We start from the raw sequence: 26,341 nt of genomic DNA, 5'->3' as shown, positions 1-26,341 counted from the left end.
AGTTCGATACAGTAGAGGTGACGGAGCAAGTGGCATCTGGAAGGGAGAGGGGCTAAGAGGTTTGTCTTGAAGTTATATTCAACTGTTTTTGCTTAGGTCGATAAACATCAGTTTTCTAATGATGCTTTTAGTCCAACTCTCCAGGAGCATCTTCTTCAGTCTTTAAAGTGACAGGCAAGACTGTCTGGTTCCCAGCGACCGAGGGCAAGTTTGCTCTGTCAGGATCCAGCGGGATGGCTCTGAAGAAAGAGCCTGGCTCATTTGGGTTTGGCTTTGATTGCAAAATAAAGCTGTACTCTACTTGGAACTGTACTCACTCTTCCCCCCGAAGTCCAAGTCACTCTGTTCTGTGTGACGAAATGAAGGTAGAATGGAAAGCTGTGTTTTAGAACCGTCTGGATGTGGGCATTCCAGTAGAGGTTCGGCGTGTGGGGAAGGAAGGACTTTTTGTCAAAGAGTCATAATGTTCTATTCTCTCTCGACCTGCCAGAAAATACAGAACAGACTGACAGTGAAGAAAATATTCAGACAAGAATAATTCCCATTTCGGGGTTCACCTACGTCCCTGCACACATACTGGTTTTTTAGGGCGGTTGCACCACAGTGCTTGATAGCTGATTCTAATTATTCTACGACGCATGTGGTAAAGCCCACTTCCATGGTCTGCATGGTTTTTTGTTTTGTTATTTAAATAATAGTTCTCCTGACAGAAGGACATCTCTTTGCCTGTCTTAACGGTGGCGATCCCTCCCCCCCCCCCCCCCCGTGTGGTTTTGCTTTCCACAGTTTCAGTCACCTGAAGTCAGCTGTGGCCCAGAAGCCGTGCTCCTCCTTCAGACGTAAGGTCAGAAGGTCATTAATAGCCGCACCGTGCCCACGTCGTCCCCCTTCACTTCGTGTCATGCCGTAGGCCTTTTATCATCTCTCATCATCATCAGGAGAAGGAGAGTGCAGTACGAGAAGATATTTTGAGAAAGAGAGAAGCCTTCACAGAACTTTTATTGCAGTATGTGATTATAATTGGTCTGCTTCATTATGAGTTATCATTGTGAATCTCTTACTGTGCCAACTTTATAAATTAAACTGTATCAAAAGTGTGTATATATGGGAAAAAACACAGTACCTGGAGTGTTTGGTACTGTTGTGGTTTCGGGCATTCACTAGGCGTCTTGGAATGTGTCCCTGCAGACGAGGGGAGACTGCTCTATGTTGTAGTGGACTTTGATGGAAACAGTGGTTCGCAGACCGCCTAATCACCAAGGGACAATTATTTGGTTCAACCGGACTTTTAGGCCACCATGGCAAACAGTAGAAAGTTCCAGTCCCCATCTGAGCTTCGCAGGGGGAGAACTCCTGTTCAATTCTAGCACTCCACCCTTGGAAATAAGTATCCTGTGGACTTGTTTCTAATTGGGCAGTGTGACTCTGAGCTACTTGCTGCAGAGAACAAACTGGTTTTCATGTGGCTATGGATATGTACATGTTTACATTTTACATTTTTGCATAGATCACTACCGAAATGGAGGAAATACTGACCTATGGTAGATACTCCAAAAATGTTAGTCAGATCTCCATTACTCAAGTAGGGGTATGGACATTCAGTTGCTTTAAAGAAATGTTTTAAGACCTAAGGTGACTTAAGAGCATTTGAGGAATAAATATTTCACTTTCCTTTTTCCCCTATGAGTTTTCCTGTTAAACTGTAGTCTTGGCACCTTCATTAATTTTTATGAGATTCTAGTTTCCTATTAATTGAAGAATGATGGTATACTCACAGTATCCAGTTACTTGGAAATAGTTTCCTTCTACTTCTCCTTTCCTTTGTTTGATCAGCTTCTTTAATCTAGCTTCCTCATTCTGAGTGCAAAATTCATTGATGTCAGTGGAGACTGTATAGCAAAAAATTTTTCTTAGCATTTCCCCCCTAAACTTTCCAATAACTCTAGTATTTTCTGTGTCTTATTTAAGCAATCAGTCAGTTTTGTTGCTTTCTTTTGGTGGAAGAATGGAATGGGGAGTGCAGAGAGGAGCTTGTGGATGGCTATGATTTGGGTCTTTGCGGTCAAAGCTTTTTTCTGATAAGGGTCAGGACTATTGGTTTTCTAGGGGGCTGATAAAGATTCATATGATTTGGAAATGAACTAGCAGGCACTGGGATTCACCTCATGTCGTGAAAAGGGAGGCTTCTTTCCCCTGGCTTCTCCTGGATGAGAAAGCACACCATTTCCACATAAACCACAGAGACCTTTCTAGGTCATGCCAGAATTTTCCTCAGGGAACTTTGCTGGATTTTTCCCAGCACATGAAAAACTACTCAATGAAATCTCCAGAATTCCATGCCATAAAGAAGGGCAGAAACTATTCTGGCCTGGAAATTTTTTCAGGATAGGTGTTATCAGTTCCTGCCTGTGGCTTTAGAAAATCTTAGTGTTCTGTGGATCACTAGGGTTGAGCTCTCTGTTGCCTCAGGAAACTCATAAAGATGAATAAAGTACAAAATGCTTTGCTGAGTACCTGAATGGGTTGACTTGTTCTCTGGGGTTATTTGATGGACCAATTAGATCTATATGAAACAGTGATTTTAATGTAAATTAGTTAATATCGGTCATTTTTTTCCCTAGCAGTAATATGATACCAGGACCTATTGTGTATAAAAGTTACTTTTATATTAATTTGTATCCACCAGCAACAACAGAAATGAAGCTTAAATGAGTGTAATATCTTCGCAATTACATGTCAGCAAAATATTCTCTAGCAGGAAGTGGGGGAAGCAGTTCTTCTAGATGGCAGTGACTGGGCATCCATCCACACCAGGGCAGCACCCTCACTTAGAGGACTCAGCTCTGAATCCACACACCACGTCTGCAAGGTAGATCGTGGATTTTCCGGTTTTATGCCTGAAGATACTAAGGAGCAACAATGAAGGCAGCCAAGGCCAATGTGCTAGTAAATGGAGAAATTAAACCTCAAATGCATATTTTTAAAACAGAGTCTCATTTTCCTTGCGATACTAGGACCCACAAGTGACGCTAGAGAGCCCTGCTAGACTTAACCGTGGAATCTGACATGTGTATCTCATCTCCCAGATCTGTGATCTGACATACAAGCCTAGAGATTCAGCTCAGTCTTCTATCTTGAATTCTACTGATAGATGAACCTATTTTTTAAGTAAAAAAGTATTCCCAAAGAATGGCTCCAGGATTGGCTTAACTTTTCTTCTAAGAATATCCATTCCCTCACGCTTGTCCCTGCTAATCCTGGGGCCCTGATCTCCTGCTTTTGCCAGGCATGTGCAGCTGCCTCCATAGGAGGAGGGGGTGGGGGGGGAGGAAGAGGCGGGACAGATCCTTATTAATATTTATTATGATGAGTTCATGCCCAAGGCTGCTTCAGGAGAGGATCACCCTCTATAGCATCCGTGGCTCCAAGATCACGGTACTGGAAATGTCAGAAAAGGAGTCAGGGATCCAAGGTCATCTAGCCCCATCTCTCATTTTCCAGATAAGAAAACTGAGCTCTGGAGAGAGAGGTGGTCATACAGAGTCCCTGGGGTGGATATTATTATTGTGTTGTATAGAGATGTGTAGATTTCCAGGCACTTTCGCTTGGCTTATCTCATCATCTCACAACATTCCTCATGAAGTATGCTTGTCAAATGTCACGTAGGGGTGAATAGTTCCCTTTTTCTCTTTCCATGATAAAGGGAACTTGGAGATTATGTAAGACAAACCAAAAGACTTCTGAAACTGATTGTTGGTCTAGAATTGGTTTTCCGAAAGAGGAAACTGGTTCAGAAAGAGAAATGACACGCCCAGAATATCATGGCCTTGCTAATCACTGAGCTATGTCTAGAACCCAGAAAGCTTCTATACTTTGTTTGTATTTGGAAAGGAAGATCAGCCAGGCCTATAGGACCAGATGACCCACCATGGTAGAAGTTCAGTTTTGAATGACAATGACATTTAATCCTGAGAGTTTTTAATGTTACTTTATCTTCTTAACATGGCTGCATTTAGGAATATGTTTGAATCTATTAATGTTCTGGATCACTGGGTTTTTGGATATTTAAATGATTTGGTAAACTAGGATGTATAATATTTGTGAACAAGGCTTGGACTAGAAAAAATTGGTGAAGTAAGACAAGTTAATATTACATGTACCTTTTTGCAAATGTAAGTAAGTTAAAGATTAAAAGTTGCCTTCATGGGAAGATACGACTTTAAGAAACCATGAGAAGACAATTTGCAAATAATACCTCTCCAAAATTTGTTTTCTAGGATCTAGTTCAGGTTCAAAATTAAAAGGTCCTGAACTGAGTTTAAAAGGCACCCAGCACGTCATGCAAGCAGGCCAGACACTGTATCTCCAATGCAGGTAAGTGACGTGTTGGTTTGGGGATAACCTGGTTGCCTTTTCTAAGGCCAGATCATTCCCTGGCGGAGTAGAAGGGGTTGCCTCTCAGAGTACAAAGGCGGGGACATAAAGTGGTCTCTTGTAATATGCAAAGTGCAAGCCGCATGTATCCAGCTTTGCAAGGAGAGACTCACTCATTGGAGGGGAAACAGGGAAGCAATGGCCCGAATGAACATCTTTGCATTTTTCTTCCAAGTTGTTTAAAAGCTTTCTAATATTTCAAGGCCCTCAGAATAGCGCTTCCTAATGATATGGATGCTTAGGACCTGGCCCCAGCCCTAATTGTGTTTTGTTTTCTTATCTGTGATTGCAGAGGGGAAGCAGCCCATTCATGGTCTTTGCCTGAAACAGTGAGAAAGGAAAGCAAAAGGCTGAGCATAGCTAAATCGGCCTGTGGAAGGAATGGCAAACAGTTCTGCAGTACTCTGACCTTGAACGCGGCTCAGGCAAACCACACTGGCTTCTACAGCTGCAAATATCTATCTATACCTGCTTCAAAGAAGAAGAAAACAGAATCTACGATCTACATATTTATTAATGGTAGGGTTTCCATTTTCTATATTCTGTTTGTTACCCTTTGCAGTGGGTTATAAATCCACCCTGTTCCCCCTGGAAAGTGGGCATTCTTAACGATGAAGGAAATGGGCCAAGGAAAAGCTTCTGCCCTAGAAACTGGTGGAATGCATTTTTAATGCATTTCTTAAGGGTCAGTTTCAACCATGATTCTCAAGGACGCAGGGTCAATTGTGTGTTCCCTGCAGAGAGAGACTCTTGTCTCTTGTCTGTTTTGCTCACAGATGTATCCATAGCACCTAGAACAGTGGCTGGCATGTAGCGTAGCTGGCTGAATAAATGAATGGTAAGATTTTTAGTTCTATGCCTTAATTATCTAGAAGAGCAAAACAGAATCTAAGACTTTTTTTTGTCTCCAGCACAACTGCATTCACTTATATGTCAGAATTGTAAAATAGTGCTCTTTACGCTAGATTTAAATATGAAATGTTGCTGACACCCCTTGAATGTTACAGAGTTGGTTCCAATAATGTTGTATTTCATGTTCATTAAGCAACTATTATAATGACATAAGAACTGGCATGTAACCTTATATTGTAGAAAGGGCAAAAGGCAAAAAACGAATCATTTTCCAATTACTGCTTTTATGGTACTCTTTTTCACTCCTCGAAGAATTGAGCATATGAAGTGATACTCAGAGGGAAGAAATGTAAAATCCTTAAAGAAATATCAGTTGAAGGTAGAAACGGATGCCTGAGAAAGAATAAGGAAAACGGCCTGTCATTTTGTTCTTCCTTGTTTATCCGTTCCAGCCAATTTCCAAAAATTACTGAATGGAATTTTTAAAAAAAACAACCCCAAAACCCCCTGAGGCTCTAGACAGCACAAAGCAAAGTTAGTAGGCACCTCAGGCACAAAATCAAATTAAAAAACCAAAACAGGACAAGCCACCAACCGGTCAGTAGCCTAAATATACAATATGGTGGGTCTCCTTCGCAGTGAGGCTTCCCATGGACGGCAAAACTAAAGAATTACGTTTTGGCAGGATTCTTTTTTTAGTTTTTGAAGTAAGGCACCTAGACAGTGTTTCACCCAAGCATAACGTACAATAACCCATAATTCAAGGGTGCCTGGGTGGCTCAGTCATTAAGCATCTGCCTTTGGCTCAGGTCATGATCTCAGGGTCCCGGGATTGAGCCCCATATCAGGCTCTCTGCTTAGCAGGGAGCCTGCTTCTCCCTCTCCAGCTCCCCGTGTGTATGTTCCCTTTCTCACTGTCTCTCTCTGTCATAAATAAATAAAATCTTAAAAAAAAAAAAAAAAATCCGGGGGCTCTGGGGTGGCTCAGTGGGTTAATGCCTCTGCCTTCGGCTCAGGTCATGATCCCGGGGTCCTGGGATCGAGCCCCACATTGGACTCTCTGCTCAGCAAGGAGCCTGCTTCCCTTCCTCTCTCTCTCTGCCTGCCTCTCAACCTACTTGTGATCTCTGTCTGTCAAATAAATAAAATCTTAAAAGTAAATCCAGACTCAGAGCTCCTATTTTAGGAGACAGTGGAGCAGCTGTACTGTAGGTGCTGTCAGAAACCGCTTTTTAGCTTTTATCAGCCTGATCGAGACTATGACACTTTTTCTGCATTCTGTTCTTCTAAACTCCTGTTTTTCCATTTTGCACTTTTCCAGGGTTGGCGATGGGGGTCAATTACAACTTACTAGCAGTTCTCCATCATAGGAATGTAGCCAATGTGCTTGAAAGTCAGGGGGAGGTCGGCCTGGGATCTTGGCTTGGGGAAGTCAGCCCACGTCCATAGGAGGGAAGCGAGGGTGGCCGGCAGGAAGTGGGTAGGTGGAAAGGTGCAGAGCCGGACAGACCTCCAGACAGCTACTTCTGCAGCTCGGGGGAAAGCAGACACAAAGTCTGATAGTGGTGAGAAAATGAAACACTCAGCCATCTGTTCTCTTTTTCTAGTTCCATGTTGCATGTTACATTCTTTCTGGCACTCGTGGAGAAAGAAAACACTTTTATTCCCATCTCTCCAGGGAAAAGAGGGAAAATTCATTCATACGAAAAGTCTCATAAAACTGTCTCCTGTGGGTTTATCAGAGTCTGACTTTCAAATCAAGTACTTAAATGAGTAAAAAACAGAACAAACAAACAAAAAAATTTCTTTTATTTATTTATTTTTTTCCTAAAAAGGAATGTTCAACTGTTTTCACTTTTACCTTCTACATGCTTGTTGAACTGGGCCCTGAATAGTAGTGCGGGTTTTGTGGTCTTTCTCGATAGTGATGTTGATCTCAAAACACACTCTCCTGAAGTCCAGGGAGCTGTGATATAATTTATTAAGCAACGGTAACTTTTTCAAATAGCCTAACATGTTATGCATTTCATGTTTTCATTATTTTATCGATTCCTTTGAAAAAAAGTTGGTCTTTAAAAAAAAATTCATGAGGGGCGACTGGGTGGCTCAGTGGGTTAAGCCTCTGCTTTCGGCCCAGGTCATGATCTCAGGGTCCTGGGATCGAGTCCCACGTCGGACTCTCTGCTTGGCAGGGAGCCTGCTTCCTCCTCTCTCTCTGCCTGCCTCTCTGCCTACTTGTGATCTCTGTCAAATAAATAAATAAAATGTTTAAAAAAAATTCATGAGAGACAGAGAGAGAGGCAGAGACAGAGGGAGAAGCAGGCTCCCCACTGAGCAGGGAGTCGGATCTGGGACTCGATCCCAGGACCTTGGGATCTGACCCGGCCTGAAGGCAGATACTTAACCAACAGAGCCACCCAGGCGCCCCAAAAAAGTTAGTCTTATGCTTCCATTTTAATTGAATACCTACTACATTGCAAGTTTAATTTCATTCAGGGGCACAAAACTTGTCCCCCATGACTCACGATTGTCTCTAGGGTTAATAAAACTCCGACCAGGTCCTGATACGCAGCTGCTATTACTCACTAGGTACTAACTGGTTATCATTTATTTATTACTCTTGAATATTTACTTCAGAGCTCATTGTTCTGTTTGGAGAGTTTCTGCCCTGATAAGCATCTGTGGATGTATTGGCATTTCACTTTGATTTGCATGAAGTTGAGAAACAGTTTAGATTAATCTTTTGAAAAAGACCTGGATTTGTAGTCTGATCGGGCTCCAAGAAAAAGAATCAGGGCGGTATAGCTTTGTCTGTGTAGAGCTAGCATGTGAATTATAACCAAACTCTCATCTAGACATCGTTGACGGCCTGCTGGGTAATGGGCACTTTTCCCACCTAAGCAGAGATTCGGACATATCATCTGATATGTGATGTACAGAGACATCAACCTCACTGCTTTGGCATTACAGCTTGTATAAAGTCCACCAAGCCTCTGACATAATACATTACATCAATTTAATTATTCAAGTAATTATATTTAACCACTTTAATTGCTGAATTTTCTGGTAAATTACCATTTCCTTTAATGTAATAACGTCTTACATTTGTAAGAAGTTTCTTTTCAACAAACGGTTTTGTTTACATTATGCCATTTAATTCCCACAACAACCCCATAAAGCATCCCTCTCTTCATTTTACAAGTGAGGAACCTGAGATCCACTTCACGTTGAAACTACAAGGGGCGGGGGGTGACCACAAAAGTATTAGCCACAGAGTAAGGTAGTCAGATTTTTTCTTTCAGAGTCTCAGTGGTACCAGGAGATCCAGAGAGGGCAAGGAAGAGGTGGGAAGACCCAGGATGGGGCTGTTGTGTGCATTGATGCAGGGGAGTTGTGGTCCGGGGTCACTCTGAGAGCTGTGGGGAAGGAGAGAAGTTGGGGGGGTAGAGTTGGAGGGATTCAGTTGGCCTTGGTGAGCAGTTGGGTCATGGTGGGTGAGGGAGAGGAGTCAGAGACCCTCGGAATTCTGGACGGGTGCCTGGGCAGCTTGTACCCATAGCCAAGTAGAGCTTCGTGTCCCTGAATTACACGGATGTGAAGACAGTCATCCCCCTCTTTTGGTATACCCTTGGCTTGTTCTTGATAAATGGTGGTTGAATGACAGTACCTGAAAAAATATTATATACATTTTAGAAAATTGCTTAGCAAAATGAATGGAATCTTCCCATAACTACAGCTGCAGAATTCTGGGTCATAAAGAAAAACAGATTGTAAAGCACTCCTCCATGCTTTGCTAATTGCAAAACAGAGAGATTTCTACATGAATAGTAATGTAAGGCCTCCTTAGATGGTGTTCATCCCCTTCAGAGAGAACGAATGCTTTTGCATGGCTTTTCTGACCCTCTGGTATACATGAGAAATTGGCTGCAGCTCAGCCTTTCCTAAAAGTTGGAGGATTTCTTTGAAATTCGTTTTGTAATATATGAGTTGTGGCCATAAAGTAAGAAAGCTGAGCAGAAGAGTTTTTAATGGCATCTCCGAAGTCTGTGCTGTCTTGTCAGAGTCTCCGGTTTAGTTAGGAAGACCTTGAACTTAGCATGCTAAGCTCCCCACACGGTGAAGTCAGCCTGAATTCCTCCTCTCTCCGCAACCAAGCCTTTCAGGGCTCTTTGAAGTATAACATCTTCTCTTAAAAAATTATAATTAATTGAAAAGGGGAAAAAAATGGATGTGTGTGTGTGTTGTTACTGGGTGAGTGTCTTCTACCTCTTCCCTGTAAGAGAAACTTGTCTCTTTTTTTCTGCTTCTCTTTACCTGATTGTTTTTCTCTCTGAGTCTATGAAAGCAAAGGGGTTGGGGCGTTTTCCTGACAGATTTTCCTCCACTGGTTCTCTCATTTGTGTCAAACTGGTAAGGTGTGCATAGCAGCTTCACTTTAGGTAAAAAAACAAAACAAACAAACAAAAAAAACCAAAACTATCAGACGCACTAGGTACATCACTGAAAAGTAGTAGAGGTTCTGTTGACTCGGATATTCTGGCTCAGTCGGTAGAGCATGGGACTCTTGATTGTGGGGTCATGAGTTCAAGCCCCACGTTGGGCAAAGAGATTACTTAAAAAAGTGTTTTCCCGGTATCTTGGGAGAAAATAATCATCATGCCTTCATGTAAATGAGAGAAAGCTCTCCCTGGCTGTGCAGCGAAGACACAGACCTTCTGAGAAGGGTCCTGTGTTCTCCCTTGTACAGATTTTCCTAAAGCGCTTTTACATAATCTCTGAGATAAACTGTGTTGGTATTATTTCTTCCATTTTATATACAAGAGAACAGCCTCAGTGACCTTCAGGAGACAGGACTGAGAAAATGACAAGCCAGTTTGGGGATCTAGGTCTGACCCCTCGCTGTTCCCACTCTGCTCCAGTTCCTGCTACCAGGGCCTTCAAACTATGAAACTCATTGTTATTTTAATCTTTAAGAATATATATTACATAGTTATTAAATTTTTTTAAAATTTCAGATTCAATCTTTTTTTTTTTTTTTTTTTTTTTTGAGGAATGATAGGTTAAGCCCGTGGCAGAGTGTTATTCTTAGCGATGGGAACTTAGAGCCACAAATCCCCATCCCAGAGAACTTTGTGTTGTCACTTGTGGGGAACAGAGACCAGTTGGGGCCATCTGCATGCACACTGTTTCACGGCTGTGTTCTAGCTCATGCGACATGGGAGAGAGATATAGCTCTCTCTATGTACCAAGTTGACCGGGGCTTTAAAAAATGTACATCCTGGGGCGCCTGGGTGGCTCAGTGGATTAAGCCGCTGCCTTCGGCTCAGGTCATGATCTCGGGGTCCTGGGATCGAGCCCTGCATCGGGCTCTCTGCTCCGCAGGGAGCCTGCTTCCTCCTCTCTCTCTGCCTGCCTCTCTGCCTACTTGTGATCTCTCTGTCAAATAAATAAATAAAATCTTTAAAAAAAAAATGTACATCCCAACATGATAATGGTCTGTGGAATCAAACTGATGGATTGTAATCGGCGTTAAAAAAGGAAGAGCAGAATAGAATGGAAAATATCCAAGTATATTGCAGTAGGTAAGGGTAAGTAGTGTTTGAGGAAAGCATTTTTTTTTTTAAGATTTTATTTATTTATTTGACAGAGATCACAAGTAGGCAGAGAGGAGGAGGAAGCAGGCTCCCTGCAGAGCAGAGAGCCCGATGTGGGGCTCGATGCCAGGACCCTGAGATCATGATTGAGCCAAAGGCAGAGGCTTAACCCACTGAGCCACCGAGGCACCCTGAGGAAGCATTTTTAAATAAAACTTGTGTTTCCATCTTACACACACATGCACACACACACACACCCACATACAGGTAAAAGACATCGGCATGTCTGTGTGCGTGCGTGTGTATGTATGGTGGAAACAGAAGTTCAGAGGGTCTGATGTGAAATGTGTCTTATTGTGGAACTCAATAAATATGTTTAGAATTTCAAACTGATCAAAGTTTAAACAGGTAAATTATGAAAGTGTTAGCCTGGTTTAGACTAGGTAGGTCCTATCTGTACTTTTTATTTAGGAAAAGAGCACCAATTATAGAAGCACTATGGTTGTTGTTGTTTAAGATTTTTATTTATTTATTTGACAGAGAGAGAGAGTGCGAGCATAAGTAGGGGGAACAGCTGGCAGAGGGAGAGAGAGAAGCAGGCTCCCCGCTGAGCAGGCAGGCTTCTCATGGAACAAGAGATAGATATGGGGCTTGATCCCAGGATCCTAGGATCATGACCTGAGCCGAAGGCACACGCTTAACTGACTGAGCCACCCATGTGCCCCGCACTATGGTGTTTTTGGCACGCTACTTCTAAAACAGAGGTGTGCAGAGAACTCAATAGTGGGGTAAGCCTCCTGTTGCTGGCTCTGTACCGCAGCTGTGTGTTTTGCACACCACAGCCCTGAAATCGTGTTTCCCACCAACGGGTCTGACCCCGGAGGTGCCGTGGGCAGGTGGGAGCCGTCTGCAGAGGGGGCTTGCACACCTGCTAGGTACCAGGCCCTGTTGCTTGTTCTGTGCCACCACAAAGAGCGAAGTTGGGGGATCTTACAATTTTGGGAGTCCCCGTGGTCTAAGACCGTGACCCCAATTAGATTTGTGAGCACAGGTTTAACTTTTTTAGGGAATAACTGTCGCTCAAAAGTGGGTCTTTCAAGGAGTAAGAGGGACTCCTCTGACCCTCTTACTGAGGGTGCCCTGTGAAGCCTGCAGGTTCTGTCCCAACACTGCCCTCCATCGGGCCCCTTCCCCATTCTCACAGCCAATGGGACCCGCGGGACATGCTCTGTGGACACTACTTAGCTGGGTGATGTCTGAGTGGTTGGTGTTTGTTGCCTCATTTGCCACCCTGGTAGGGCAGACAGCACAGCCATTGTAACAGTCAGGGACATCAGTGGAAAGAGTAGCGACCTACCCATGTACGTGGAGCCTCGCGGCTTCCATCTCTTCCACGGTAGTGATGACAGCATTGGTAGGGGGGCGTGCACAGAGGATGTCAGCCCTCCGGCCTAATCTGAAAGGGGGTGTCTTCGTGCTTCGGATTGCATCAGCCAGACGCACCGCCCCATGCAGGGCAGAGCCGTGGTGGGCGGGGAGGGCATCGCAAGGCTGAACGAACTTCCCGCGCTTCCAAAAACATTTCAGTGCAACCACCGTCATATTTTCCTCAAACCTGAAGGAGAAAATATTGTTTCTATTCGTCAAAATTCTCCTCCAAGGGAAAAAGATGCTTAAACAGTTTATGTCTTGTAGGAAGAAAAAAATCAAGACCAATTTAAAAAACAAAAAACTCTTAGCTACAGGAGTTGGGTGAATTCTTTAGGTCTGGATTTCTTGGCGAATCTATGACATTATCTGTGATTGCTGGATTAACATCTAGAGTCATCTCCAGGTTTAAGTGTCAGTTTACACAACCTGTAGCCCTTCCCCTTCCCCCTGCCCATCGAAGAGCTTCTCCCCACACCTCCCTTACTCACTTCATCTGTATCCCTAACCTGTGGCTCCTGCCCCTTATTTTCTGAAACTTGCGTTTATTCTAACATGGGATCTTTCAGTAAGAATGGCTTTCCAGAGTTTTGGTTTGGGGGCAGTCTCAGATTCCTGCCCCAGTAGTCTCTCCAGCCCAAAGTTGTTGTGAAGAAAACTTACGAGTCACCTTGCAGCACCAGGAAGCAAAGAATGACGCCAGGTCGGCTGATAGATTGTGTTTCTTATTCTTTTTAAATCGTTGTCTGATATATTTGCTCAGGAGACAAAGGAACACATTGAGGTGAACAGAGTTTGGACTCTCGGTCTTTGGAAACACAGGTGGGCCTGCGGAAACACCGCAGTGGCCTGAGGCTGGTATGCATTTCCAGAATTCTACTACAAATGATCTTCTTTAGAATTCCTAGGAGCACTCTGGCTTGTCTCTGCATACAGCTTCATCAGAAACTTAGTGCGAGGCCAGGTTTTGCTGGGTTGGTGGTTTTTGTTTTTTTCCCTTCCTTTTTTCTCATTTGATGAAGTTGTATAAAAGGGGCAGGGAATGTTTCTAGGATTTAAAATATACACCGATGACTGTTGACTGGAATGGCAGGTTTTTCCTTGGGAAACAGACCCTCTGCCTTCCAGCTCTGTACTCCCTCTATGGCTCAGGCATGTAGGAGATTATTCATTCTGTCTGTCACTGGAGACAGCTGATTAGGACCACATGGTGAGAGTTTAGAGAAGAGTAATTTAACTCATCCATTCTCCTTTCCAACTCTCTGAAAATTTGATAGAATGCCTTCTCGGTATCTTCAAGCCCTGCCGTTTCATGTTTCGTTTCTAGAAACATTTTGTCATTAGATAGCAAGGGTCTTTGGCCATAGAGAACATGTACGTGTGATTGGGATAGAAGCCACTCCTCTTGGTAGATTCGTTGACAATTGGGGGCATTGCACCTTCTTTCCTTGGTCCCTGCCCCAGAACTTGTGTTCACCTAGCGTATTCCTAGGAATTCAACTTTAGCCCTTGATGGTACCTGCCAAACGTTCTGGCCCTTCCCTCAGAAAGAGAGCATTTTCTGACACTCCTACCAGAAAATTTTGGCATGCCAGCTGGCTAAGCTTTGCTATACAAGTGTATATCACAAGGCATTGAGTACAACTACAGAAATACTAAAAAATAATCGGAATGAACGTAGTCTTGAATGAGCCATTTGGACACAATCTAAGACTTTGAGAAGTTGAAGATTGAGGTACAATCAGTGAAATCTCCAGATGGCAGCAGAGTCCAAAAGCAGTAAAATTGACCATAGTCTGTCATTTTCCTTCTACAGTCAAAAAGTGTGAAGAACAGTCCATCAAAACTTTATGGCTTTAAAGACTTTTGAAAATCTCCTCTAAGTGATCTTTTTAAGAAGAATGAGCAAGGGACTTTTTCAGGAGAAATCCCCTTAAGCTGAAAAGGCTTTAAATTTCTGACATTTTGTAACTTTCTTTAGCCATGGTAACGAAACGCCTGCTTTGCCTGGAGACCCAGAGGTCTGTTTTGATCTCTCGGGTTCTCGCAGTTCTGACATTCTTACGTTTTCGTTTACTATTTAAAATATTCATTGCTTTGTCATCTGATGCATTCTGCTGGGTTATCTTGGCATCGTCTTGGCTCACAGATGGCGCTTCTCAAAATAGGTGACTTACTAAAACCATAAACACCCTGTCTTCCCTCATCAGATGTCGACCAGTGAGCTGTAGTCGAAACCACATGATCTGGTTCAGATTAGGTTTAAATCCCTGTTCTGACAGATGCTAGGTCTTTGACTTTGTACCAGTTTCTTAGTAAGAATAGTGGTTAACACTGAGGTCTCACTCTGCTGGACACCACGGGAAGCTCTTTGCACAGGGTGATGGTTTTCTTTTCCTCCGCAGTGCTCTGAATGGTGCTTGTTTTATCTCCATGTCACAGAAAGTTTAAGCAACTTGCTCGCATAAGGAGTCCCGGAACTAATACATGGTAGAGAAGGCAACAAAGTTCTTGCCCTTTGCCGCCTTTAACAATCAGGAGTTCATACCTGTGGAACGTTTTGTCCCAGGGCTTGACCTAGGGCGTGTGCTATGTGTTTACTGGGATGGCTCCTGCTGTCTTAATACCATCTAAACTTCAGAGCCTTAGCTTCCTCCCCTACAGAATGAGAAGAGGACGACTTCTCGGGGTTGTCAAGAGATTAAATGACATGATAGACATAGTACGGTGCCCGTACTTGGCAGGATCAATCAGCAATAATTACTTTGTGTGAAAGGCGCCGTGCTGGGCAGAATAGAAATGACAAAGATGACACCCTTAACTCTTGAGGGGCCTGCAGTTGTGGCAAATGGAATCTGTTACAATGAGCCAATTGCAAAGCACTATGGGAAAGAGCAGCAAGAGGAACATAGACCGGGATGCTCTGCCTGGGACACTTGTCCCCTCCCCACACCTCCCTCCAGCTCTCCTTCACCAGCTGACTCTTACTCTTCAGGTCTCAAGTTAAACATCACCTCCCCAGGCTCCCCCAAACTAGGTTTGGTTTTCTGCTGCCCTGGCCCTTTCACATAGAACTCTCTTCTCCCCGGTTCTGGGAGGACCAGGACTGACTGCACTAGTTCCAGCACCCAGCACAGGGTCTTATACATGGGAGGTGCTCAAGAATGTTTGTTAAATGAATGAAAGAAAGAAACATGGGATTTTTCAGTTACATCAGCCTCGCCGCATCTCCTGGACTTTGATGAGGAAATTTGAGAGCACGCTGAGCAAACAAACAAAATCTGGGGGCAAAACTCACCTATCCTGTGGCAGAATCACGATCCAAAAAATTTCCAGCTGACTTAAACAGTCAACTAGGATTAACAAAATGAGATTTGACAGGAGTAAGTGTAAAGGACTACATTTAGCTTGCAAAACCCACGAGCTGTCCTGGGACCGTCCAGGGGAGGCTGTGACTGAGCGAGCCTGACTGGGACTCCACATTGGCCAAGGCATAGGATCCAGTCTTGGACGGCGTTAATACGTAGCATTCAGAATAAAGGTGGTGTGCGTCTTACTGTTTCATTTACACTTCAAGACAGACAACAAAAACAGGAATTCTGAGCAAATTTTTCAACCCCTCTAAACTTTATTTTCCCCTCTGTGAAATGGGCACTGGCCTCCTAGGGTTGTGAGCATCAAATAATTGGATGACTTTATTATCCACATTGGCAAGGAACAACCAAAGAAAGGAACTGCAGTGTTTAAAGAAGTAAAGAATCGGGTGGGAAAACAGGAGACGCTGTAGGATGGTCTCTTTCAAAGTTTTCTTATATGGGGAAGAGACTAAGCTGCTTTGTCTTTATGAACCTAGATGGCAGAAAAGTGTCATCTAAGAATGACAGAAGTCAAGATAGGCTTTTCAGTTTGACAGAAGGAAACACTTCCTAATGTTTAAAGCTATCCAAAATGAACTGTCCTGGGATGTGGTGAGTTCCCCATGTGTGTAGGTATTCAAGCACAGGGCAGGTGCTGCCTTGGTGGGTGTAAATGAGATGATGCCTCAGGGTCTTCCCCCTGTTGGGATTCATTGAGGACTGGGTGTGTGTTGCTGTCATTTATTAATTTCTGGCTCAGATTCATTTCATATATGGTCTCATTTCATCCTAACAACGCAATGGAATAAATTCCAATACAAGTCTCCTTTTACAGAAAAGTTGGCGAAATTCGATACCATGCTCAAGGTTGCACACTTTGTAAGTTACCAAGTCAAGCTTTGGATCCAGATCTGGGTGGCGCCGAAGCCCCCACTCTTTCCAACATGGCCTCGCCAGGGCTTCTGCCCCAGCCCCCTTGGGCCTTTGTGTGCAGGATGAAACAGAGTGGGGGAAGGTGGAGTGTGGAGCAGGATTGCAAACTGGAAGTGTGTGGGGCCAGATTCAGCTGACATACATTTTGATTGGCAGGCAGAGTGGTTTTGGCTGCCAATATTTAATAATTGGAGGAGTTCACATAAAAACCTGATTCCCTACTTATCTTTTAAAAACTGGAAAGTAGCCATATTGGCCCCTATTCCGCTGGCTCCCGTGAGCAAGGATTGCCTCTCCCAGACCTGGTCCCCACACTCTCAATGGCCAACTTTCTCACCGTTTCTCATCCTGCTACTCCCTTCAGTTGCCTTCCTGGCCCGGCCCCCAGGGGGATATCAGTATGCTGTGCCCAGCCAGAACATTCCAAGTGAATGAATGACAAAATCTTAAGTTTAGAAATAGGAAGGTGCTCGCCGTGCTTTCTAGATGTGGAAGCTGAGTCCGAGGGAGTCCCGTGGTGGCACAAGTCATGGGCACATGACCTGAATGGAACCCTGGCTGCCTGGTCCCCATGACTCTGGAAGGAATGTCTGCCTGGCAGCTGCTCCCTAGAGGAACCCATGTCCTAGCTGAGGAGGGGTGTGACCAAGCGCCCCCTGTACTCACCGACTGTACCCTTGGAAGGAGTTTCATCTCTAGTCGCCATAAAACAGGACTTTCTCTGGTTTGGCTGCTCTTGGTTGGGGCGGCGGGCCGGGGGGGCTGTCACAGAGACCAACAAGGGATCACTGGCATTGATAGCAGAGAGAACTAAGCTTGATTTCAAAAATGAGAATTACTTATCAGTCTGTTGTTCTGTATTTCTGAGTTCCGTCAGAAGGACCATACTACTCCTGTTTCTGTGCCACCATTTCTCCCGTTGGGGTGGATATTTGAAGGTGGTGCTGCTCCCGAGTCATTCAGGAGAGTCAGGGCCAGGTTTTGGTGTGGTGGAGAGAGATGATCTAGAATCAAGAATCCTGAATTCCATTTTGGCCCAGCCATTCATATTATTCCTGTGCTCCTTCTTTGTGGGCCTCAGTTTCCTCTTCTGTAACATGAGAGACAGTGTTAGGATATCAAAAAAGCCTCTTAACAGTTTTACAGTTTGATGATTCATAGGCAAAACTGGAAATCATAGGACTTGGGACATGGCCAAAATCTTGATAGTAGAAGAAAGAGCTACAGTAGTCTTTCGGAGCTTCTTCCTTCTTCCTCTCCTTTCTCCTTCATTTCTGCTTCGTTTCCTTTCTTCCTTCCTTCCTTCCATCTTCTTTCCCTCCATCTTGCTTTCCTTTCATCTTTCTATCCATCCATCCTTCCTTCCCTCTGTTTTTCCTTCCTTCCATCTTTCCATCTACCTTTCCATCTATCCTTCCTTCCTTCCATCCCTCTATTTTTTCCTTCCTTCCATCTTTCCATCCATCTTTCCTCCTTTCCATCCATCCACCCTTCCTCCTTCCTTTCCACTCTTCCTCTCTCTTCCTCCTTCCTTTCCTTCCTTTCTCTTTTCTTTTTGAGATGCTTCAGGTGCTCAAGATGAAAAGCTGACTGAGGTCATTCAACTAAGCTGCTTTGCATGAACACGCAGTCAGCAAGGTTCCCGAGCATGTGGAATGCCCGGGACTGTCTCTGCCTGCCCGGCTCTTAGAGTCTAGGCAAACTCACCATCTACTCAGTACTCTACTCTCACTTAGATCTTCAGCGAACTTATTTAGATCTTAGCTGTAATTTTAAAAAAACTGATGTTCTGGGGCGCCTGGGTGGCTCAGCGGGTTAAAGCCCCTGCCTTCGGCTCAGGTCATGATCGCAGGGTCCTGGGATCGAGCCCCACATTTGACTCTCTGCTCAGCAGGGAGCCTGCTTCTCCCTCTCTCTCTGCCTGCTTGTGATCTATTTATGAAATGAATAGATCTCAGGGTCCTGGGATCGAGCCCCGCATCGGGCTCTGTGCGCAGCAGGGAGCCTGCTTCCCCCTCTCTCTCTGCCTGCCTCTCTGCCTACTTGTGATCTCTGTCTGTCCAATACATAAATAAAATCTTTAAAACAAACACACACACAAAAAAACTGATGTTCCTCTTTTCCTTTAAGGCAACATTTATTATGTCCTTTTTCCTCTAATCAATCTGAAAATTCCTTTGTGAGAGAGGTATGTGCGCTGACCAGAAAGCTGGACTATAGTAGAAGGACCTTGAGTTCACGAACTATGCTTTATGGCCAGCGCTGGGTATATAATATGTCCTGATTTCACCTTTTCTCTTGCTTCACCTGATATCTTCTCCAGAAACATCAGCTGACTGTCTCCCATGTGCCCAGCCTGGGCTGGACACTGGGCTGAGATGGTTGATTACCCTGATCTGCGGCTCACTGCCCATGTTTCAAGGAGCAAGTTCATAAAAGATGCAAGAGGAAGGAGTGATGGTGGACCGTTGCCTGTGTTTCCTGCTCTGCTTTCTAACTCTTGTCCTTTTCTCCTCCCTTGCTATTCAGTTAGCCGTTACAGTTGGGCTAGTGGGGGTTCCAAGCCAGATAAGTCAAAACGACATGTTTCTCTTCTGAAGAAAGGTGGCCAGGAAAGAGCTTTTCCAAAAAAAAAAAAAGGCATTTCTTATTTTGTACCCACAAATAATACATTTTTAAAATTTGTAATTTGGGGAGAGCATCTTGGGGCTGGGACATGCGGACCTTTCTCTATTGGCCTTGCTTGAACAGAAATATCTGTGTGCACTTGCTGTCTGTCTAGATGGCAGAGGCTGGCGCTGATACTCCCAGTTGGCCACCCCACAATTTTTCTCACTTTGGAATCTGGACCCTGAGCCACCACTAGGGGTAACCATGATTATATCTGCAGGGTTGGTGGTAAAGTACAGCTGAGCTTTTACAATACTTGTTTGGAAAATCAGGATAACTCACTAGGAAATACCCACTTGTATACTCTGTGTAGACTGTCGTCCTCAGACACGTTAGTCAAGTGATTTCTTTAAACGAAGGCAGAGAAGTTCCGCGGGACTCCTCACTGACCTGGTGCTGCTGAGGGGAACAGAAGGACATATCTTTTGTCAGGATGACTTTGTCACAGGGGAAAATGACATTTTTCATGAGTAGCCTACCCGGATGCAAAGCAGACTGGGAAAAAAAAGTTGCAAGGGCCTGTCACATGAAGAGTTTGCCCTAGATAATCTCTAGAAACTATTCTGTCTCAAAAAAACCCAGCCTGTCACTCTAAGAAAGAGCCCCAAGTTCTTTTTTTTTTCAAAGTAAGCTTTTGAGATGTAATTTACATACCATATGCTTCACCCATTTACGAGTGTACCATTTAATAGCTTTCAGCCTGTTGACACATATTTGCAGCTGTTAGCACCGTCCGTTTTAGAACATTTCCTTATCTCTAAAAGGACCCCCATACACTTCAGCTATCCCCCCATTATCCATACCTCAGCTCCCAGCCGGAAGCCACCACTAATATATTTTCTGTCCCTATAGATTTGCCTATTCTGGATATGTCATATAAATGGAAGAAAATATGTGGCATTTTATTATTAAATCTATAAATACATGCTAGCTTTCTTCACTCAGTACGTGTTAAAGTTTCTCCATGTTGTGTTGTACCAAGTATGAGCATTTCATCACTTTTCGTTGTGGGATGATATTCCACGGTAGGGATCTACCACATGTTAGCTATCCATTTATCCGTAGAGGGACCTTTGCGTTGTTCCCACCTTTTGGCTGTGACATCCGTATCCAAGTTTTTGTGTGGACAGACGCTTTCATTTTCTTGGGTAGATACTGAGGGGAGGAATTGCCGGGTCCTTTGGTAACTCAGTGTTTAACCGTTTGAAGAAATGTCAGGCTGTTTTCCAAAGCTGGTGCAATTGTATGTTCCTGTCAGTGCTGTATGAGGGTTCCAGTTTTTCCGAATCCTTGCCAGTACTTGTTATTGTGGGTTTTTGTGTATTATCATTATAGCCTTCCAATTGGGTGTGAAGCACTATCTTGTTTACTGTGGATTTGTGTTTCCCCGATGATTCCTCTTCATGTCCTTATTGGCCATTTGTGTATCTTCTTTGGAGGAGGGTCTCTTTGGAGCCTTTTTCCAGTTTTTAGTTGGGCTACTTGTCTTTACTATTGAGTTGTAAGAGTTCCTCACTGTTTTATTGATTTATATATAAATGTATTTTATAAAATTATATATTTAAATATTTAATAGCATCTAGATATATAAGGTAGTGACACATTCTAGATACATGTGTATGTCTAGATTTTTAAAAATCTAGATTTGTATAAACGTGTATCAGATATTCTAGATAAAAGTTCCTTGTCAGATATGTAATTTGCAAATATCTTCTCTCATTCTGTGGATTCTTTTCACTTCCTCGATAATATCTTTGAAGCACAGAAGTTTTAAAATTTGATGAATTCCAGTGGATCAATTTTTTTCTTTTGTGCTTGTGTCATAGTAAGAATCCAGTGCTAAATCTGAGATCGTGAAGATTTATCCCAAGCGCTTCTTTTGAGAGTTTTATAATTTCAGGTCTTAACGTTTAGATCTTTGATCCATTTTGAGTGAGTATTTGCGTGTGGTGTGATGGAAAGTTCCGGCTTCATTCTTTTTTTTTTTTTTAAAGATTTTATTTATTTATTTGAAAGACAGAAATTACAAGTAGGTAGAGAGAGAGAGGAGGAAGCAGGCTCCCAGCTGAGCAGAGAGCCCGATGTGGGGCTCCATCCCAGGACTCTGGGATCATGACCCGAGCCGAAGGCAGAGGCTTTAACCCACTGAGCCACCCAGGCGCCCCTCCGGCTTCATTCTTCTGCAGGTAAAGTTACTCCGCCACCATGTGTTGAAAGCCTCTTCTTTTCCCATCAAACGAGCTTGGCACCTTCATCAAAACTCAACTGACCGTAGACTCATGGGCTTATTCCTAGATCCTTAGTTCTACTCATTGATCTGTGCGTCTGTCCTTATGCCAGGACCATGCTGTCTTAATCACTGTTGCTTATAGTTTTCGTAGCAACTTTTGAAATTGAGAAGTGTAAGTCTTCCAACTTGCTTCTTCTTTTTCAAGATTCTTTTGGCTATTCTGGGTCCTTGGCAGTTTTGAAGTTTAGAATCAGCTTGTCAACTCAGGTGAGATGCTGATAGGGATTGCATGGAAACTACAGACTGATTTAGTGAGCATGGCCATCTTAACAACGTCAAGTCATCGAATCCATGAACATGAGATTTTTTTCATTTATTTATATTTTTAACTGCTTTCCACAATGTTGTTGTAGTTTTCAAAGTATAAGTTTTACACTTCTTGTGTTTAATATATTCCTAAGTACTTTTTTCTTTCTGATGGCTGTTATAAATGGAATTGTTTTCTTTATTTCATTTTCGGATTGCTCATTGAAAGTATATAGAAATATAATTCACCTTTGTATATTTTTCTTGGCTCCTGCAATCTTGTTGAACTTACTTACTAGTTCTAATAGTCTTTTTTTTTTTTTTTTTTTGGTGAGTTCCTTAGGATTTTCTATGTGCAAGATTATGTCATCTAAAAATAGAGAAAAATCTAACCTCTTCTTTTCAAATCTGGATGCCTTTTATTTCTTTTCCTTGCCTAATTGTGCTGGCTGGAATGTTTATTGCATTATTCACAGTAGCCGCGGAGCCTCTAGTATAGTGTTGAATAGAAGTAGTGAGAGTGGACAGCCTTGTCTTGTTCCTAATCTTAAAGGGAGAACTTCCAGTATATCATCGTTAATGTGACATTAGCTATTAGAGCTTTCTGTTTTTGTTTTTGCTTTTGGTAGATTTCCTTAACAGGGTGAGGAAGTTCCCTTCTATTACTGGTTTGTTGAGTGTTTTTATCATGAAAGGGGTTTGGATTTTGTCAAATGCTTTTACTGTATCTATTGAAATGATCGTATGCCTTTTGATTTTTGATTTTTATTCTACTCATATGGCATATTAGTGACATTGATCTTTGTTAAGCCTATCTTGCATTCCTGAAACAAATCCCAGTCCGTCTTGGTGTCTCATTCTTTTTATATGTATTCAGTGTGCTAGTGTTCTGTTGAGCTTTTTCATATCCACCCTCACAAAAGATATAATCTGTGGCTTCCTTGTGATGTCTTTGGTTTTGGTATCAGGATAATGCTGCCATCAGAATGAATCCAGAAGTTTGCCCTGCTGTTTTAGAACAGTTTTTGAAGAATTGGTATTATTTAAATGTTTGATAGAATTCATTTGCCATCTGGGCGTGGGCTTTCCTTTGTGGGTAGTGTTTTGGTTACTGACTCAATCTCTTTACTTCTTATAGGTCCATTTGGGTTGTCTGTATCTTCTTAGTTCTTGAAATGAACTCTTGTTGAGTTAGTTTCAGTAGTGTATGTCTTTCTAGGAGCCTGTCCATTTCGGATTATCTAATTTATTGGCACACAATTACAATATTCCTTTATAATGTTTTTTATTTTAGTAATGGTAAATGCTGGTAGTAATGTCTGCTATTTCATCTCTCATTTATTAGTTTTCTCTCTTTTATTCTTGTCTTGGCTTCTTTGTTTAATGTTTTCCAATTTGTTCATTTTTTTTTTTTAAGATTTTATGTATTTATTTGAGAGAGAACATGAAAGAGAGAGTGAGCGAGCACAAGCCAGGGTGGAGGGAGGGCAGAAGGAGAGGGAGAGGCAGACTCCCCACTGAGCAGGGAGCAGGGAGTGGGGTTCCATCCCAGGACCCCAGGATCGTGACCTGAGCCTAAGGCAGACGCTTAACTGACTGAGCCACCCAGGCACCCCACCCAGTTTGTTCATTTTTTTCAAAGAACTAGCTCTTGGTTTCACAGATTTTTCTCTCTTGTTTTTCTGTTCTCTACTTCATCAATTTCTACTCTAATCTTTATTCTTTCTTCCCTTCTGTTTCCTTTAGGTTTAACTTGCTATTCTTTCCCTAGAGTTCTGAGGTGAAGTGTGGGTCATTGATCTGAGATCTCTCTCCTTTCTCGGTGTAGGCATACAGCTCTAAATTTCCCTCCATGCAACTATAAATTTTAGCTCCATCCCATAAGTTTTGGGGCATGACATCTTCATGTTCATTCCTCTGTTTTCTCATTTTGCTTTTCATTTCGTCCTTGTCTCATTAACTAGTTAGGAGGGTGTTGTTTAATCCGTGGGCCTCTCAAGTTCGTTGCTGTTACTGATTTCTGTTCTCATTCCACCTTAGAGAATACTCTTAGTACTATTTCTGTCCTTTTAAATCTGTTGATGGTTGCTTCCTGGCCTAGCATACAGTTTATCCTAGAGAATGTTCCACATGTACTTGAGAAAAATGTATATCCAGCTGTGATGGCTGGGGTCTCTTATGGGTGTTTGGCCTCACTGGTTATTAGTGTTGTTCAAGCCCTGTTTCCTTTTTGATTTTCTGTGTAGTTCTATTGAAATTGAGATACTGAAATCTTCATCTATGATTGTTGAATGGTCTGTTTTTGTCATTTCCCTCAGTTTTTGCCTTATGTATTTTGCTACTCTGCTCTTAGTTGCAAATGTTTATAATTATTTTATCTTCCTGATGGATTGACTCTGTTCTTATTATGACATGTCCCTCTTTATCTCTAGTAACATGTCTTGTTTTAAAGTCTATTTTATCGAATATTAGTATAGCTACTTCAGCTTTCTTATGCTTGCTGCAAAGCTCTGGTTTGAATTTTCATAGGCTTTGGACACTGTAAATGAGTGAAGAAATTACCTCTTTTTCTTTTTTCCCCCTTCATCTTTCAAATGAAATATTTTACCAGTCAACCAATTCTCCCTGAGCACAAAGTAGAGTCCCCAACACAAAGCCCTGCATGATGTGAAAACTCTTGTGTCTAGATAGAACCCTTTCATGGGATTAGTTCGTCCTCTTCACGTCATCCTCAACAAATTAAAATCACATCCTCCTCTAAAACAACGAGGAGGCCTCATGACCAGAACTTAAGAGGTAAGGAACTAAAATTAAAGGAAAGGGAAATCAGGAAAAATTTTATCAAAATCAGAGGAATACGAAGGTGTTAGGAAATAAGATGTTTACTCTTGAACTCCTTAAGTCAGAATAGCTTCCCTGAACTCTTTGGGTCATTCACTTGCCCCGAAAGCAATGGAAGAACCCCCAAGTGATGCTGTTGGGAAATGGCATGGAATGAGGACGGCATACTGGGACGTCTGTGTCTATAGGCCTTACTGTGCCAGAGTGAGTACAGATTTCAAAAGGAAAAAAACACATTTAAAAAACTGGTGTAAGACCACTTAGCAAGGGCCCCTGTTTGATCATCCGCTGTGTCTGAGCCCACTTGCTGTCCTGGAGGAGGGTAGCCCCAACCCTGCCGTTGGAGGAGCACACCTCGCACTCAGTGCCAGTTTCCTGTCCCTGCTTTGAGCTCTAGGAGTTCAGAGAGGGGAACGTGGTGTGACCTCTGCGTAGCTGTGTGTTGGCTCGAGTCCCCGGTGACAGTGTGTCTGCACCGCCAGCGCGCCGACAATCTTTGGAGCAGCTCTTCCTTGCTCAACGACCAGCCAGTTTGGTCTCAGGAAACCACTCTGCAGTGCTGGCTGGGTTCAGAAGTCATTTTTAATTTTGTGACAAAGACAAATATGTCCTATGGGAGTACTAAGTGGTTTTACTGGTGATATTAATGGAACTGTGACCTCTTCTGTATCTATGGTCCTACAAAACAAAAAATGTTTGTATTATAATATGTCAGGCAAGTTCATTCTTAGCCCTTCCTTGAAGCAAATTGCAGAGGAAGTATACTATTATTAAGTCCAGAGCATAGTGTGTGTGTGTGTGTGTGTGTGTGTGTGTGTCCGTGTGTGTGAGTCCACAGTCGTAAGCTCATTAGCAAACATGGTGGATTTTCATACGACTGCTGACTTGATACAATTGAGGTATCTTGAATTGGGTTGCGATGGGCACAGTTCATTGAAGTGCCGAGCAGAATTGCAGAGGGGCCCAGGGTTGATATTGGTATTGGCTTATAAAGGCCAATAGTTGTAGTAAAATTCAAGTGTTGGGAGGCTCTAAAGTGGCAAAGGGGAAAGAGACATTCAAAGACACATCAAGCTCACCTCTTCTGTTTTCCTTTGGGATGGGCGTTCATTCGCCTAGAAGTGACTACACTGATGTTCACTACTTCCCGCACAAACTTTTTATGCCAGTGTCCTTTGTTGCAAATAGTTGCTTAAGGAGACGGTAAATTAAATGTGAAGGATTTACAGTTTAGTTACATGAATTAAACCATTTCCTGGTGTTTGTGTTTACCTTGGGACTCACAAAGAAGACAAAAATATAAACACCCAGGAGGAAGGAAAGGAATGATCAAATCCCAATAGTTTCTGCCTGAACATCTAGCTCAGCAGCTTTATTTAAGGGAGGAATTTTGTGCTGATAAGTGAATCTTTGTCTCTGTATAATTAACTTTTCCTCTCTGCATACATTGCTACACCCACTGAGCTCTCCAAATGGACATATAATTATTAACTGTGCAGTGTTCGTGTATCATTCTATTGGGCAAAACTAAAGTAAACCAAATGCAGATTGATCGTTTTCCTCAGGTAAGAATGGATGCTGCTTTATAATTTGAGACTTAAATTCAGTATTCAAAATATTATAAGATAATACACGATCGTTCCAGAAGATCTGACAAACATATTAGAAGGTAAATAAGAAAATAACAACAAACCACT

General features: G+C 42.8%; 1 protein-coding gene across 1 annotated transcript in view; it reads left to right on the top strand.

The window, feature by feature from the left end:
* The window catches only part of FLT1 (fms related receptor tyrosine kinase 1), a 176,624-nt gene that overhangs the window by 23,352 nt on the left and 126,931 nt on the right, over nucleotides 1-26,341 (top strand). The window contains exons 2-3 of the mRNA XM_045977932.1: nucleotides 4,278-4,374; nucleotides 4,727-4,953. Coding sequence (XP_045833888.1) covers nucleotides 4,278-4,374; nucleotides 4,727-4,953 — 324 coding nt within the window. The remainder of the gene's footprint in view (nucleotides 1-4,277; nucleotides 4,375-4,726; nucleotides 4,954-26,341) is intronic.

The sequence above is a fragment of the Meles meles genome, chromosome 14 (assembly GCF_922984935.1).
Source record: "Meles meles chromosome 14, mMelMel3.1 paternal haplotype, whole genome shotgun sequence".
Classification (NCBI taxonomy): Eukaryota; Metazoa; Chordata; class Mammalia; order Carnivora; family Mustelidae; genus Meles; species Meles meles.
This window is presented reverse-complemented; position numbering and strand designations above follow the sequence as displayed.